At 36.6% G+C, this 15,933-nt stretch overlaps 1 protein-coding gene across 4 annotated transcripts in view; it reads left to right on the top strand.

Moving 5' to 3' along the window:
• Positions 1–15,933, top strand: part of pip5k1bb (phosphatidylinositol-4-phosphate 5-kinase, type I, beta b) — a 54,561-nt gene that overhangs the window by 11,540 nt on the left and 27,088 nt on the right. For all 4 annotated transcript variants that reach the window (XM_041248650.1, XM_041248642.1, XM_041248655.1 and 1 more), the window contains exons 2-7: positions 4,963–5,040; positions 5,773–5,841; positions 6,754–6,884; positions 8,916–9,033; positions 11,498–11,650; positions 12,416–12,715. In XM_041248650.1, coding sequence (XP_041104584.1) covers positions 5,773–5,841; positions 6,754–6,884; positions 8,916–9,033; positions 11,498–11,650; positions 12,416–12,715 — 771 coding nt within the window. In that variant the 5' untranslated portion in view covers positions 4,963–5,040. The remainder of the gene's footprint in view (positions 1–4,962; positions 5,041–5,772; positions 5,842–6,753; positions 6,885–8,915; positions 9,034–11,497; positions 11,651–12,415; positions 12,716–15,933) is intronic.

Genomic DNA, 15,933 nt, shown 5'->3' with positions numbered 1-15,933 from the left:
TTGGGTAACATCAGTAATGTATTGATGTCTATACAGACATTGCATGTCCTGGAATTTACTTATTTTAATTTTTTTATTCTACAACATTTTTAAGAATATGAAATATACACAGGGCTGCATGACCTCCTCACCGGAAAAAGTAGACAAGGGATGCAATTGTAGAATTGAATTGTCCTTGATGGAACAGTGAGCGGCAGGTGGATCCGTGAGTGTGGAAAGAAACAAGCTATTCTGCTGGCCATGTCTACCTTTTGTCACTGTTTGTGACTTACCCAAACTTGCTGTCAGTCTTGTGGGAGTTGGCTGTATGTGTTAGCCAAAGATACTCTGTAATCTCAATTTCATGGGCGTTAAAGGGAGAAAACAAACCCATAAGCAGAGGGCCAGGGATGCATAGGCAGGCTGCAACAGTTTGTGTCGCATGTGTTTTTCAGTTGATATCTGATCAAAACATATCACATGCACAAAAACAGCTAAGAAAAAATAAATGGATCAGTTTTCTATTTCAGTAGAAACGTAAGGAAATCACAAGTATATTATCAACATTCATTATATTTGACTAGCAGTATTTGCCCAAACTAATGTATTTGGTTTATTTAACTGCTATGTTTTATCTGTAATCTAGAACATTTTTGCATGCCTTGCTAAAAGCCATGGCACTGGAAGTAGAAACTTCCCAGAATGGAGTCTCACCTACAAGGTTCAGTGTCTTGAAAAGGGAGGAGAAATGTATGTTCTTGCATTACACTCTGTTCTAACATCTCTCAGAAGTTGTTTTTACTGCTATTGCAGTAAGAGCTGCGTTTCTGGAAAGAGCCATCAAAATCAGTGCCATGTCTATCAGAGGTTCTTGCTAGATTGATTCACTCGTTGTGATTAGGAGCAGAGGGCAGCTGTGGCAACAGTCCACTGTTTAGTAAGATGTGTGCATGGATTGCATATGAGTGCATGGATTGCAATAAAATATAACAGGAGCTACAAATATCTGTGGAGGGGAGATCAAAAGAAGCAAGCTGCATTAGGCATCAGACTTGATCCAGATAATGTTTAACAGAGATATGAGACGACATTGAATAAGAAATAAGATTGGAACACCAACTGAAGAAACACAAAAGACAAGAAAAATAAATAGCTGTTTGCAATAAAGTACCCTGAGGGGAAGGTAACCGGTACTTAAAGAACAAAAGGTTAGTGACCTACAGTGGCAGGTGGATGTTTATATGGGCTAAACCTGTTTTTTCTGTCTGGAGACATTTTATAAATTGTGATTTCATACTGTATAGAGATACCCCAAAAAATGACGAGAGCTAATAGATTTGACCACATGTGTGAGTTTTGTTATTCGTGTCAGGTCAAGTCAGCTTTATAGACACGGCAAGTGGGAAATCGCATAGCAAGATCATTCACTGTGAAAAGTGTAGCATTTACAAGGAATTGAGCGGACAAAGTGCTAAGATACTGATAACAAAACAGAGAACTGCCCAATGGCACACCCTTTCCTATAATAACTGGGCCAGTCACGAAAATGCTTAGAGGCTTATTATAAAGCAGTTTTGTTTTCTTTCTCTTTTTTTATTTAGTTGGTAGCTATTCCTATTAGAACATGTATAATACAAACCGATTTCAGTGTTAAATCTTGACCTAAACTCTCGTACAGCTAAACTAAACACTGATTTGTCTATGAGTATGAATAAGTATTAAAACCTTATTCTAAAACAGAATTATCTTTAACTGCAGATGCTCTTTGCAAAAAGAGCATTTTTAGTCTCAAAGGGATACCTCCTTTGTAATTAAAACATTACTGAAGATGAATTGAGGAAAAACTCAGTAAAGGGTTGAAATTCAGAAATAATTTCTCCCAGGCTGAAACAATTTAGCCCAAATTCCATGGCTGTATAAAATGTTTTTCATTTTACACAACGATATGTACTGAATAATACCTTTCTAGAAGTACCATACAGAAGTTTAATATTTTAAAGTATGACTTAATTAACAACACAGTATAAAAACTATTTTACCTTTATAACAGTTTACTAATATCTAATATCAATTAAATGCCCTTAAATTTAAAGAAATGGGTATATACACCAAAGGGCCATTTAAATGCCCTTAAATATGTACTTGGACCATATTTTTCTTGTTTCTGATGGTTAAGCTGACACAGCTCCTTTCTTATTATTCAACCACAAGCGTATTAGGATGGGAACATTGCCTGTTTAACTAAAGTCAGAACTGTAAATCCAGTAGATCTGTTCAGTTAACGATATTGAACTGTGCTAACCTAGTTGCACCCATATTTTTGTTTGGACAGTCCCAAGCTTTTTGGGATAGTCTATCCTTACACAAAGTTTAATCACCAAAAAGTTCAGTAGTCTGATATTGATGTTGATTGCAATAAAGGTTACATTGAGTGCTGCATTGTCATTGATTAGTGCTACAGCAGCCTGAATTGTCCTATTAAGGAATTTATAAACATACCCACTTACTTTGTTATCATTAACCCTGGCCACGGGCCTATAAAAAGTCCTTTGTTCTTTTCAAGCCTGGCAATGAATCTGTGGAGAACCCTCATGGCTGCGTCAGTGAACCAGGGTGAGGAATGTGTTATCACCGTGAGTAGACTGGGATAACTACAACTGTAAGAACAGGGAATAATATAAGCGATTCTAATCCCACCAGTGATTTTTTTGAGTGTGTGCAGCACAACAGGTTCCTGGAGCGGGCTCCTCCTTTCAGTGGAGGTAGTGTTCGGACGCTTGTAGGCCAGCTTTTGTTGTGTTAGTTGTGTTTTTACTGTGTTTTGTTTTGCATTTTTGTATTTATTATTTTGCTTATAACTTGTGTGTAGGTCCTTCTGCACTGGGTTTTACCATTGCTGATACTACTGTAAATTGGAATTGTAAAAACACTGTCAATAAAACGTCTGCGATTGTGAGGCATGGCAATGTCAACCATTGTGTCTCTCTGGTCAGTCAGAGGATAGCCTCTCACCTCACACCATTGTACTTGTTGTATTCTATTATGGTTTTAAGAGTTAAAACATGCAGTATTGGACACACACACACACACACACACACACACACACACATCCGTGTATCAGATACTTCAGAGGATGTAAAAAACAAGGACTACAAAGTGTCTAGTTTAGGAATAACACATGCTACTGTGAAGTTAACCCACTGTTAGTGGCCAATGTTCAGAAATGTGAAATAATAAAAACCTCATGTGCAATCCTTTTTATTATCTTACATAAAAGCCAGTAGGCCCCATCGCAGGGCCTCAGAAGGATTACTTTGAATTTACTGCATAAATGAGGAAAATGTACAAACCCTATTACCAAAACACTCTACGGTACCTGTACGTTTCTATTTCTACTGTGAATGTCTTTAACATGTCAATCGCCAAAAAATGACACCTTTATTGGTTTATTTGATCCTTGTTAACCTGTCTGAGACCTCCCTACTTTTCCCCAGTAGAAGAATACAAAGTCTAAAATGTATCGTATATAAAAAATAAAGCAGCAATGCCTGAATGTCTGACTCATAACAGTGCTTAGATATACTCATGTGAAATAACATATACCTACACCCCCTACCGTCAAGGTGTCAAAATCATAACTAAGAAGTTTTTTTTTTTTTGCAGGTTTCCTGGTAAAATCTCTTAAAATCCTGCTTTATGCTTACGTCATGTTCACTAAAAACACACAAGCAATGATTATATGGGACAACTACATGGGACTATATGGGACAGTAAAATACTGCAGTAAATTGTTTCAGAGCTACATTGTTTTAACCAATAGTCATATCCATTACTGAGGTCTTTTTCAATTCATCTATTTCACTTCATATGCACAAGCTGTTCCATCAGAGATGCCATTACCCTTACGTTAGACCCCAGGGATGTTTTTGTTCGCTAATTCTCCATTTTCTACAGTGTAGTTCATCCCTAATACCTCTAACAGTGTTTGAATTATGTTTACTGTTACTGGTTGATATACATATCAAGTTTAAAGTTTTGCTGAAGTGTTATTCTGTGCAAGTAAATAGAAAGAAGTGCATTTTGTGACTTTTTAAAATCGTGATTACTATTATGTTGCTTTGTTTGGAATTAGAATGACTGTGCTATTCCCCTTAACAGCAGTGCATGAAATGATCTGTGGGCAGTGTTGAAGGTGGCATTTCTCCACATTCCATTCCGAATTGCTAGAACTCATTCTCTACACAGCAGAATCTTCATAGCACAACAGTTCTTATCTAACCTAATATGTTTTTTTAGCAGACTGAAGATGTGTCAGCCTGGAGAGTGGAATATATTAGGCAGAACTAATTTTTACGGAAAAAAATACATTATAACTGTAATGGCAGCCTACAGCTATTCAAGTGAATGTGAACATATTCCCTGGTTTGCATATTTGCCAGAGAAGATCTTACAGAACATATTCAGTTTAAATATCAAATGTGTAGTTTAAATCCATTTTCTGTCCTCATTACCAGCTTTTACCTGAATCCATTTTGCTTCTACAGATCATTTGTTCGCTAATGTTAATCTGGTGTGGAACATGGGAGAATTAGGGCTAAACCAGCTGCTTGTAACATTTAAAGCTGCAGTGCCTCACTATCCCAGTTCATTTCATAATACAATATGACTCCATGTTGACTGATTATTTCTTTTCAGTTCTAATTTCCACACTTTCTCAGAAATCTAGACGTTTTCGGCTTTCCAGTTAGTTTTCGTTTCCACCCTCCGTAAAGCTTGCATGTATTCTCTTTTTCAGTCTTTGAACAAGTCAGTCAGGCTCCTGTTACTGCCCAGTGCATCAAGAGATTATGATTATCTCCTACACTCCTTCTAATGGAAAACACCTAAAATGTGAACAAAGGAAAGACTCTTTTGTTATACAGATAATGTTTTGTAAATAAAGTAGGTGTGTTTCAGGAAGATCTTTTTTATACTATTTAACAGGATGCAAGATTAGAGGTCACATGACTGAATTATGCAGCCGCCGTGATCAACAGATGACTTACACATTGTTTAAGCAAGGTATTGGAAGCATGGCTTTTTATATAACATACTTTTCACATTTGAACTAGTAGGATATACAGTTTTACTAAGAAAATGTTCCCATTTGCATTGCATGTAATAAAGAAAGCATAATGCTCTTAGTACATTATATACTGGGTTGCCGAATTGTTAATCTGCAGATCTCTAATTACCATAATGTGCTGCTACTGGACTTTTATAATTTAGAAACCAAACTGCTTTTCAAATTACATTCAAAATGAAACCAATGTAGATGTTCCAGCTATGTACTTAAATGAACCCTTATTTGTACCTTCAGTGTGGTAATTCATTAATGGATACAAACATTTATGACAATGGTTTAAAGATTTGAGGATACAGAGAAGGTAATGAAGCAATTGCTTCCATGCCAAAATCACAAATAGATTTGCCTTATTTATAACTATACAGTTGATAATGTATGGTAGTTATGATGCATAATTTTTGTTTTTAATTGTATAGAACCTTTTTTGCATGTTTATTCAGTTGAAATAAATATATAAATACAATTCAAATAAACACTACAATTTCAAGTTTTCTGTTCCACAAAAGCCAGGTATAAATGTTCATTTTACAGGGAAGTGATTTTTTTAATTTATTTTTTTCTTAGCTTTGAATTGACTTTTGGGAAGTCCTGACTTGTTCATGTTGATATCAGAAACAATTTCTTCCCATGCTAGTATTTTTTATTATTATTTTATTTATTTTTTTAAGATGTCGTCTGCCACTGAAAATGGAGTTGGAGTGTCAGGGAAACAAAATGGAGAGAAAACCTACAAAAAGGTAAATGTACTGTGAACATCAGCATAAGCTGTACTGCAGCTTCCAGCCAGCTGTCTTGAAAACTTGCCATGTCCCCTGTCGTGATTTATATCACACAGCAGTGTATATTTCAGTCCATGCAATGATGGGTCATCAGCATTGGGTCAAGAAAAGGGCTTGTAATCAGCAGGATCCCTGGTTCAAATCCCATCTCACACACTGACCAACTGACTCAGCAGGTCACTTAACCTCCTTGTGCTCCATCTTTTGGGTGGGACGTTGTTGTAAGTGACTCTGCAGCTGATGCATAGTTCACAAGCCCTAGACTCTGTAAGTCACCTTGGATAAAGGCTCCTGCTAAATAATAATAATAATAATAATAATAATAATATATTATTAACAAATGTACATGTTGAGACACTGTATTCTTGTGGTTAAAGACTGGCTCCCCACACATCCTGAGTTAAAGTCCCTGCTCAGCCACTGACTGCATGACCTTGGCAAAGTCACTTAATGTGCTTGTGCTTTAGTCCCAATCACCCACATACTCAACCATGAAAAATAAATAAAATACACTTTCTAGCAAAATTGTTTTCAATTAAATATAACATTGGATTAAATTCCATTTATTATATTGCTAATGAAAGTGGTTGTCTTGCTCAGCCCATTTCCTAATTGCTAGTCATTTTTTAATAGATAGTAGCCTTCTGTAAAATGTAAGCAATATATATTTTTTGTCAGAATTTTATGGCTGCCTCTGCATAGAGGGTCAACAGTTTGAGGAGCTTTGGAAGATACCCAATGGGTGTCAAGAGACAGTGACATCACAGTTGAATAGCTCACAGTTTCAGTAATCAAAGCATAAGGGGAACATTATTAGAAATTGAGGACATTATGCTGATGTGCTTACTGTATATTGTGTTTTATTTCCAGACAACATCCACTGCGTTGAAGGGAGCTATCCAGCTGGGAATAGGGTACGCCGTAGGGAATCTTACTTCTAAGCCGGACAGAGATGTGCTTATGCAGGATTTCTATGTAGTAGAAACTGTGTTTTTACCAAGGTAAGTGCAGGTACCCTTTTGGGGCTCACTACTTTGCTGTGGTTTTTGCTAATTGAAAGCTTATAGTGGCGTATCCAGATGGTGTAGATTAAAAAACAAAAAGGCTGTCCCTTACAATAAGATACTGCAGCCAGTGTTATGGCAATACATTTGCAGGGTGTTCGAAGTTTGCTGTTACGCTGCCCCATGATAGTTGGCACAGGTTTGTATGTCATATTTTGTATGTCATATTTTCTGACACCATTCCTGTATATCTATCTATCTATCTATCTATCTATATATATATATATATATATATATATATATATATATATATATATATATATATATATATATATATATATTATATAAGCTGTGTGTGACGGATTTCCATCTTGCTGTAACAACATATTTGAATTGTGCTAAAAATAAAATCAGTTTTGTTCCTTTTTAGGGCCCTCATTAAAAAAAAAAAAGGGGGGACCCTTATATGCTTATCGTGTCCGTCCATCTACTGGTCTGTCTGTCCATCTGTCACACTCTCCATGGTGAACATGATAACTGCCTTGATCTTGCACCTTTTATCATACACTCCTAGCCCCCATAGGCATTTCAGATTACATTCAGCTGTAACACAATAAACTTGATTTTATACACCTATTTGTAACTTGCACTTGTTAAGCTATTATGAGGACCTTCTGTATGTGCGTGCACTGGTTTCTTAGAGAAAAGGTTTCATTGCTTTTGCACCTCTCCTGTGTCTAGCATGCATCAGATTTGTCCTTGACCAAGTTTACTACACCCACACTTGATAATGAACACCTTTATTTTAGGTGAAGGAACTCTTTGGTCTAAAACGTTTTTCTTCTGAGCAGTTTGGCTTCAGCATTTCAAGCTGGCTTTTCTAACTTAGAAAATGGAAAGCCATTAGTTTAGTGGCCTCACAGAGAAATATAAAATATTGGTTAACTGGATTACCTTTTTATTTTTGTTCAAAGCAGTTGCATTAGTTTGCATTCAACCAGCATATTGTTCTGTTACCTTCATTCTAAACGTCCAGCTCGATAAAGTTGCTGCAAAATAAATTAGGTTTGGGAACCGCTGAGGCGATTTATCTCTGGTGACAAATTGCCAGGGATGTCAGCAAGAGAAAAGAAACCCCTCCACATGAGTGACCCTTTAACTCTTATCTGTGAGAGCCTTGATGAGAAACAGAGTAGTTGATACTCTTATCACGTCCTAACAGGAAATAGAGTCAATTCTTCATTTTATTTTAAGCCGAGCGATGAAGATGAAACTTTTTGATGAAGTGCATTTATCAAACAACAATGACTGCTCCTAAAAGAAGCAGATTCTACCCAACTGTCATTTCAACCAGCTGTTGAAAATGTATTTTCAGAGTATTGTTATAATTTTGCCTTGCATAATGAGAATGTTTTACGTTGTTAAAACACGCTTCTGAAGGTCACTAAGTTAAGAGTAGTCTCCTGTGACAAGGTGTGAGAAATGCTGGAACAAGTTGGACAGATATTACTTAAGCAGGAATGACCACAACCACAAAAACAGCTTCCAGCCTTGAGAAAGTTTAAGGGTTTAGCTTGAACTTTAACAATGAGAGCCTTTAAAAACAGTTTTCACTTAGCAAGTAATGTCCAAAAACTTCTAAAATGGGATTGTATCACTTTGGCGTGATATCACACTGCATGGATTACTATAGCCTGGCAATAAATGGGTCTTTTGTAAACTGTAAATGTATCTAACTTGTTTTTTTAGCCAATGTAATAGATCTGCATAGGTTCAGCTGTACACTGAGTACACTGTTTATTCTAAAACTGGAGCAAGAACCCATCATTGGGCATACAGACACATCAGTCATGCACAAAAATGTTCTGTGTGTTTGTGTGTCTAGATCTCTGTTCAACATACATGCATGAACAACCTAATGGTCTTACTTATCTACAGTATTGGTTGCTTTGTATATATTAAACTTATAATCTATTTTACCAGTATTGTTAAATCATGGCAATCTGTTTCTCCTTTTTTTTTATATAGCGAAGGCAGCAACTTGACCCCGGCACATCACTACCCAGATTTCCGGTTCAAGAACTACGCTCCCTTAGCATTCCGCTACTTTAGAGAACTCTTTGGGATCAAGCCAGATGATTACTTGGTAAGCCGCCATCTCTTGTCCAGTCCGTGTTCAGCAGTACACTCAGCATCAGAAAAAGCAAGAGGCTTTAAAGCTGTCTAGTTTTGCCCTCCTTATATCTTTGAACAAAAAGGCAAACAATGATTTCCCTGAACAACTGGAATTTATTGCATAACCCTTTCACTGCTGGTACTAGTTGTTCCTGGAAACTAAACAGCAGTTTTCCTGCAGCACTACAGCGCAGGTCAGCCATTGCATTTGTGATGTGTGCTGTTGTACTGTGTTGCACAAACAAGTGAATGACTGTTTGTTCCCGTATTGAATGCTTTCCAAAATAGAGACAGTGCTGTTCATTTATTTTGAGTTTTTGTCTGATATTAAACTGAAAGGGTAGACAAGCTAATTGATTGCTGTGTAATGATAATTTTAATTGTCTGTACAACAAGATAGAATTAGCTTTAATTACCCACTAGAATTTGTTCATTAAACACTAATTGAGGGGTTTCAGGTAGACATTTCAGCCAAACCTATTATTTGTATTGAAGATGGTGAGTATGACCTCATTAAACTGGCTTGCAGATAAGAATCAATATTTCTAAAATAAAATTTTTAAAAAATTAAAAAATCATCAAACATCACCTGCAACTACAGTACATCCAATATGATTTTAAAACCACTTCTATGGAGGACAAAGCATACTGAAAAATAAGACACATCTATGTTTATTTCCAGTATGAAACATTCAGTATGTTTCCAGTACATGCTGCGCTGTCCCACATTATCTGTCAGAAATCAGCCTGAAAAATGCATTCCAAATGATGTAGATGTAGGAAAACAAAGGGTTCACTTTCTGAATGTGTATTTCCCGAAGCATATGTAAATCTAATGCACTCTGCATATATGTTCATCTACAAGTTGCCTTATAATATTTCTGTTGGCTTATATCAGTATCACTATGGGCAACTAGGATTCTAGAGTGTTTTAATATGAGTTTTACAGTAAAGTAAAATATTCTTTCATTCTTTCGCATTAAGTGTTCGGCTGTTTAGGTCTCTAAAGATCTCTCAAAATGTTTAAATCAAAATGGGTTTTATTTGCATGACCAGATACACAAGGCATGTCACAGCAACTCTTCCTTTCTCTCCCTCTCTCTTTGGGATGCTTGCATGCTTGACTGCTTGAAAATCCATTTTGTTATTCGCTTTATTATTAGTTTACCCTCATAAGAGTTGATCATATTAAAAGGAAAAGTGTAATCAAGTTTACTGAAAGCAGGGTAAAGTATAGGTAAGCATTGTAAAGCCCAGGGAGTTATGGTAAAGCTTATAATAACACATTGTAAACAACAGTAAATGTGTATTATTGCCATAAGAAAAGCCTGGGAACATTAGCAAATTAGCAAAATTATCAGACGGTTGCTATGCAGAAGTAGTTGTAATAATTAAACTGTTTAATTTACTCCTAATTTGGTGCTGTCAGGTTGGGAACGGACTCTGTAAGGCTTCAAAAATACTCAATTTATCACCAATGAAACAAAACTAACAAGTACACTGTAGATCAAATGCATCTTATTAGGTTTCCAGCTTTGAACAAGGACAAACATAGACACCTGGGGCATTTAAGTATGATAATTCCTCAGGAAAAAGACAATTAGTTGACAGTCCCTCTATTTAGGTATGCAAATAGCTCATTGTTATTACATTATATTGACAGTTATAGTAAGGGGTAAGAAAATTGATTTTAACATTGTCCAAACAGAGGAAAAATAGGAACAATTTAAAACTGTGACACCGTTTGTGGATGGCAAGTCATTGTGTAGTGATGTTGCACTTTTTTGGTGTTGATTAACGCAATATTGGACACAGTTGGGTGTTGTGTGTTTAACCACATCCTGTGTCAGAGGGAAGCCATTATGAAAGTGTTTATTCCTGATATTCCTCTCCCTTGAGGGTTACATCTCCAGTAGCTGCAAGACTTTGTTTTTGGTCTACACTGTTACCAAACCCATATAACAAAATTTAACAGTAAACATTTTTATCTTATGTTTAAACACAGTTTACCATGTAAAGTATTAAGTTAATACAAATGTAAAAAATATATATATTAATATGGCATTTACGATTTTAATGTGTAAACATTAATGGCTGTTTTCACAGACCTTTGGCTATCTAATGTTACCTTAGATAAGGTAGTCCAAGACTATTGCTAATCTGTCAAACCATCCAGCAAAAGCAGATTTAATACCTTAATAGTACTATATAAGTACGAGTATTTTGGAGCACTATTGCAATGTAACTGCATTATAATTGCTCTAGTACTTTTTTATGGTTCGGTTGTGTCTACAGTATAAATCACTGTGGTAACATCCTACCTGTAGTTATAGTTTTTTGTACAGGAATATTAGAAGAAGTAGGGTCAAATCAGAATAAATTCAGAACCTTGTGATTGCATACTGATTCACACATGTTCACAATTGTCTTTCCAGTACTCCATATGTAATGAACCGTTAATAGAGCTGTCCAATCCAGGAGCCAGTAGTTCCCTGTTTTATCTAACCAGTGATGATGAGTTCATTATCAAGACTGTACAGCACAAAGAAGCTGAATTTCTTCAGAAGCTGTTGCCTGGTTATTACATGGTAAGAAAAGAATCTTCCAAACATGTTGAATGCTGCTTTTTTGTTTTAAATGGATGGGTGGGGGGGGTGGGTACCTCCTCCCATGGTGGGGGTCCGGGTAGAAGTCATGTTATTTTCCGTATATTTTCATTAATTTGATTACAGTATTTAGTTCTACCATAATTATTCTGTTTTTTTTTCATTACTGTTTAAAAAAGCAGTTTAGTCTAGTAGACATTTCAACAATATGATATACTCGTCCTAACAGTTATCAGCTAGACTTAGTTTACCTCCTAAAGAGGAAGTGAGAAACATCAGCATGTTTAAATGCCTATATATAAATCACTTGCTTAAAGCTTGGCTTAGTCATTTTAGTTGTGGGAATACTGAATACGCCCTTATAGTTCATAAATTCATAGCCATGACAGAATTGATGAAGTTTGTAATACTCACTGGCTGCGCTATATGGCAAACTTTTGCATGTAGAATTTCACGTGGTTTGAAATCCAAAGTCTGTCACTTATGAAAAATACAAACATTCTCTGTTAAAAACCATCAAAATAGGTATGTCTTGAACCAAATTATGGAAACTGATTATGCAACAATGTATGTATATGATTCTCTTTAGGGAATTTTTTAACTTTAAATGTATGCAGAATAGCAGGAAGGGACTTTTTTATGGGCATTCATCATGACAATCCTACGTTTCTAATGTATTGCAACACTAGCAAGCATTTTGTTAAAAGGAAATCCACATTTTGCCATTTGTCTTTCCCTTTTTTTCAGAACTTAAATCAGAATCCGAGGACACTTTTGCCAAAGTTTTATGGGCTTTATTGTGTGCAGTCTGGGGGTATAAACATTCGAATTGTTGTCATGAACAATGTGCTTCCCCGCTCTGTGAAAATGCACTACAAGTACGATTTGAAAGGTTCAACCTACAAGCGCAGAGCGTCACGCAAGGAGAGGGAAAAGTCCTTCCCCACCTATAAGGATCTGGATTTTTTACAAGACATGCACGAAGGCTTGTATTTTGAAGCCGAAACCTATAATGCCTTAATGAAGACAGTACAGAGGGATTGCAGGGTAAGTGCCTGTAAGGATCATAAAGTTTGCTGGTTTCTCACATGATGTTAACAGGCATTGGATGAATAAATACGGTATCTTTATCTTCATCCTTTTGTGCCGCAAATGGCATCTTCAGCTGCACAGGGTATTTGAGATGCATTAAACACAGAACATAAAACTTTGATAGAAATCACATAAAATAACTGGGGCTTAGTGAATTTTCCTAATCTTCAGAAATGTCTATAGTTAGTTTTAGCGCCAAGTTCTACGCTATACTTGAGTCAAACATGTTGTGTAGACCACACTGTCACATGATTTCTCTGGGATCAGGAAGTGCAGCCATATAGTCAAACAACATGACCTGCTTTAGACAAGCTCAAAACGACTGGCAGCTATAGAAAAAATATTAATAAATAAAATTCACATTTCCAGGGGATGCTGTGTGTCATTAAGGTGTCTGAAAGGGAAAGGCACTGTGTAAGAAACTGCAAAGTAATAGACCATGTGATTACTTTATCTAGAGCAACAGCTTTTAAAAAACATGCCTCTATATCCTGAAAGTATCGACATCGATCCTGTATGTCTGTACAAGAGGAAATCAAAGAATATTGACTCAGACAAAAATATGAGAAGTTACTTCTAGGTCTGAGCCAGCAGGACTATTGTGCTGTTTTGAGACTTGAATATATTGCAGGTTGATATACTGTCAGATCCCTTATGAGGGGGACTTCTATGACCTGAAAAAATAATGGTGGGTTTTCCTTGAATTTAAATTTCAGTTTATGTCAGTGTTACATGCATTAAAATGAAAATACATTTTATTTGCAAGTCAATTTCTCCAGTCATTATACAACTCTCTAAGCCAAAAACCACCAAATTTGTAATATGTGTAACTTGAAAGTATTGAAATGTATGGCCTCTTTACAAAGACTTTGTGGACTGTTTGAATACCAACAGGTTTTATGTTGATACAAAGTGATTTGTAATATGAGCTTTAGCTAGTGGTGCAGGTGTAAGCTGTACCTCCCAAAGCAATGTGTGTTTTCTCAAATAAGACGCGGAATTAGTGTTCAGTAACTAGTGTTGAGATTTCAAAACGCACCACACACGTTACAGCATGGCAACCAATGATAAGAACAGACCTTGATTCAAATTGGCACAAATACTGAGATTACCATTGTATTAGCTGTTATCAGCCAAGAAAAGAGAACAGTTTAACACGATGAGATTACATGCTGTATACACTTCCTTAAGGATGCGTGCCAAAGTTGTAATTCAGATGAAAATCACCTTCATCTTTGGGTCTGTATGAATTGAAATAGCAGTTGATTCATAACACTATGTAACACAATTTTTGTTCCTGGGTAGTAAGTGTTATTTCCTAATTGCTTATGCCTCAAAAGTATAGAAAATGGCTATTATTCCCCACAAACTTTGCTTTTGTGACCAGGACAGTGATATTTTGAAATGTACCTATTTCCAATGAGAAAACGGGCAAATTTGTGTCTTCGTTTACATAAAGTCAGAAAAAAACAACATATGAATCCAAATTAACATGTATTTATACTAAAGTAATACAAAAATGACTACAAAAGATTTAGAAGTGAGTAGTTTTTCGAGATTTACGGTTATACTGTAAATCACTTTCACGAGTCAGCCCCCAAATGTAGTCTCCCATCATGTTCTCGTTATACTGTCTTTGGTAGCGGCGTTCAAAGTCCAGTATATCCTGGTGGAAGCGCTCGCCTTGCTCCTCCGAGTACACTCCCATGTTCTCCTTGAATTTATCAAGATGAGCATCAAGGATATGGACTTTGAGGGACATCCTACAGCCCATTGTGCCGTAGTTCTTCACCAGAGTCTTAACCAGCTCCACATAGTTTTCGGCCTTGTGATTGCCCAGGAAGCCCCGAACCACTGCGACAAAGCTGTTCCAAGCCGCTTTCTCCTTACTAGTGAGCTTCTTGGGGAATTCATTGCACTCCAGGATCTTCTTTATCTGTGTTCCGACGAAGACACCGGCTTTGACCTTTGCCTCAGACAGCTTAGGGAAGAAGTCTTGAAGGTACTTGAAGGCTGCCGACTCCTTATCTAGAGCTCTGACAAATTGTTTCATAAGGCCCAATTTGATGTGCAGTGGTGGCCTCAGCACCTTCCGGGGGTCCACCAGTGGCTCCCACTTGACGTTGTTCCTCCCCACAGAGAACTCGGTCTGCTGTGGCCAGTCCCGCCTGTGGTAGTGCGCCTTGGTGTCCCTGCTGTCCCAATGGCAAAGATAGCAGGGAAACTTGGTAAAACCACCTTGGAGACCCATCAGGAATGCCACCATTTTGAAGTCTCCTATGACCTCCCAGAAAAAAGCAGATATGTATCCACTTAGGAAGCTGGAACTAAACTGAACTGGTGGGCTTAAGGCCCCTGTATTTATACTACTATTTATATTACTGGAAAGTTCTAGAAGTTACTACAAGTTTACTCAGCACTGAATCTATCTGAAATGTTCTGGAAAATAGGTAAATTTCTAAATATCACTGTCCTGGTCACAAAAGCAAAGTTTGTGGGGAATAATAGCCATTTTCTATACTTTTGAGGCATAAGCAATTAGGAAATAACACTACCCAGGAACCAAAAAAAAAAAAAAATTTGTTACACGGTGTGATTCATCATTAAGTCTGCGGTGAAAAAGATTGTTTTGAAGAGAGCTGTGGTAGTTCTGCATTGTCTTCTGGGGTTTTTAGTTGAAACTACAATAGTGGAAAAGCCCAGTGAGCCACATTGGTCTTTAAACATCACTGTGTAGCTATTAGCTTGGGTAATACAGGAAATACAATGAGTCATGGAAAACAAATATGTGCTCTCTTTAGTTCCTGCTGCAAGTAATGTTTGCTGTACATATTTCATTAAGTAATTCATATTTTATAAAGTGTTGCACGGAGGCCTGGTGAGTTTTGAATTTGTGCCTGTTTCAGTTTGTGCCTGTTTCAATTTCACGCATCACAATTTGCTGGCTTGAATACGTTCAATAAATGTAAATTAGGTGCTTGCATATAGAAACTTGTCACATTGCTGTCATCTTTTTCGCTGACACATTTGGCTTAAACAACAAAGTAGTACATGCAGAATAGGTATTGAGGATTTACTGATACTAGTGTGTTCTCAGAACCAAGAAGTGTACAGTGACATTTCATTTTAAAACTTTCTTTTTTTTGTAAACTATGACTTTCATATATGGACTG

Source organism: Polyodon spathula, chromosome 1, assembly GCF_017654505.1.
Source record: "Polyodon spathula isolate WHYD16114869_AA chromosome 1, ASM1765450v1, whole genome shotgun sequence".
Classification (NCBI taxonomy): domain Eukaryota; kingdom Metazoa; phylum Chordata; class Actinopteri; order Acipenseriformes; family Polyodontidae; genus Polyodon; species Polyodon spathula.
The sequence above is the reverse complement of the archived record's forward strand: the minus strand, read 5'-3'. Positions and strand labels throughout refer to the sequence as shown.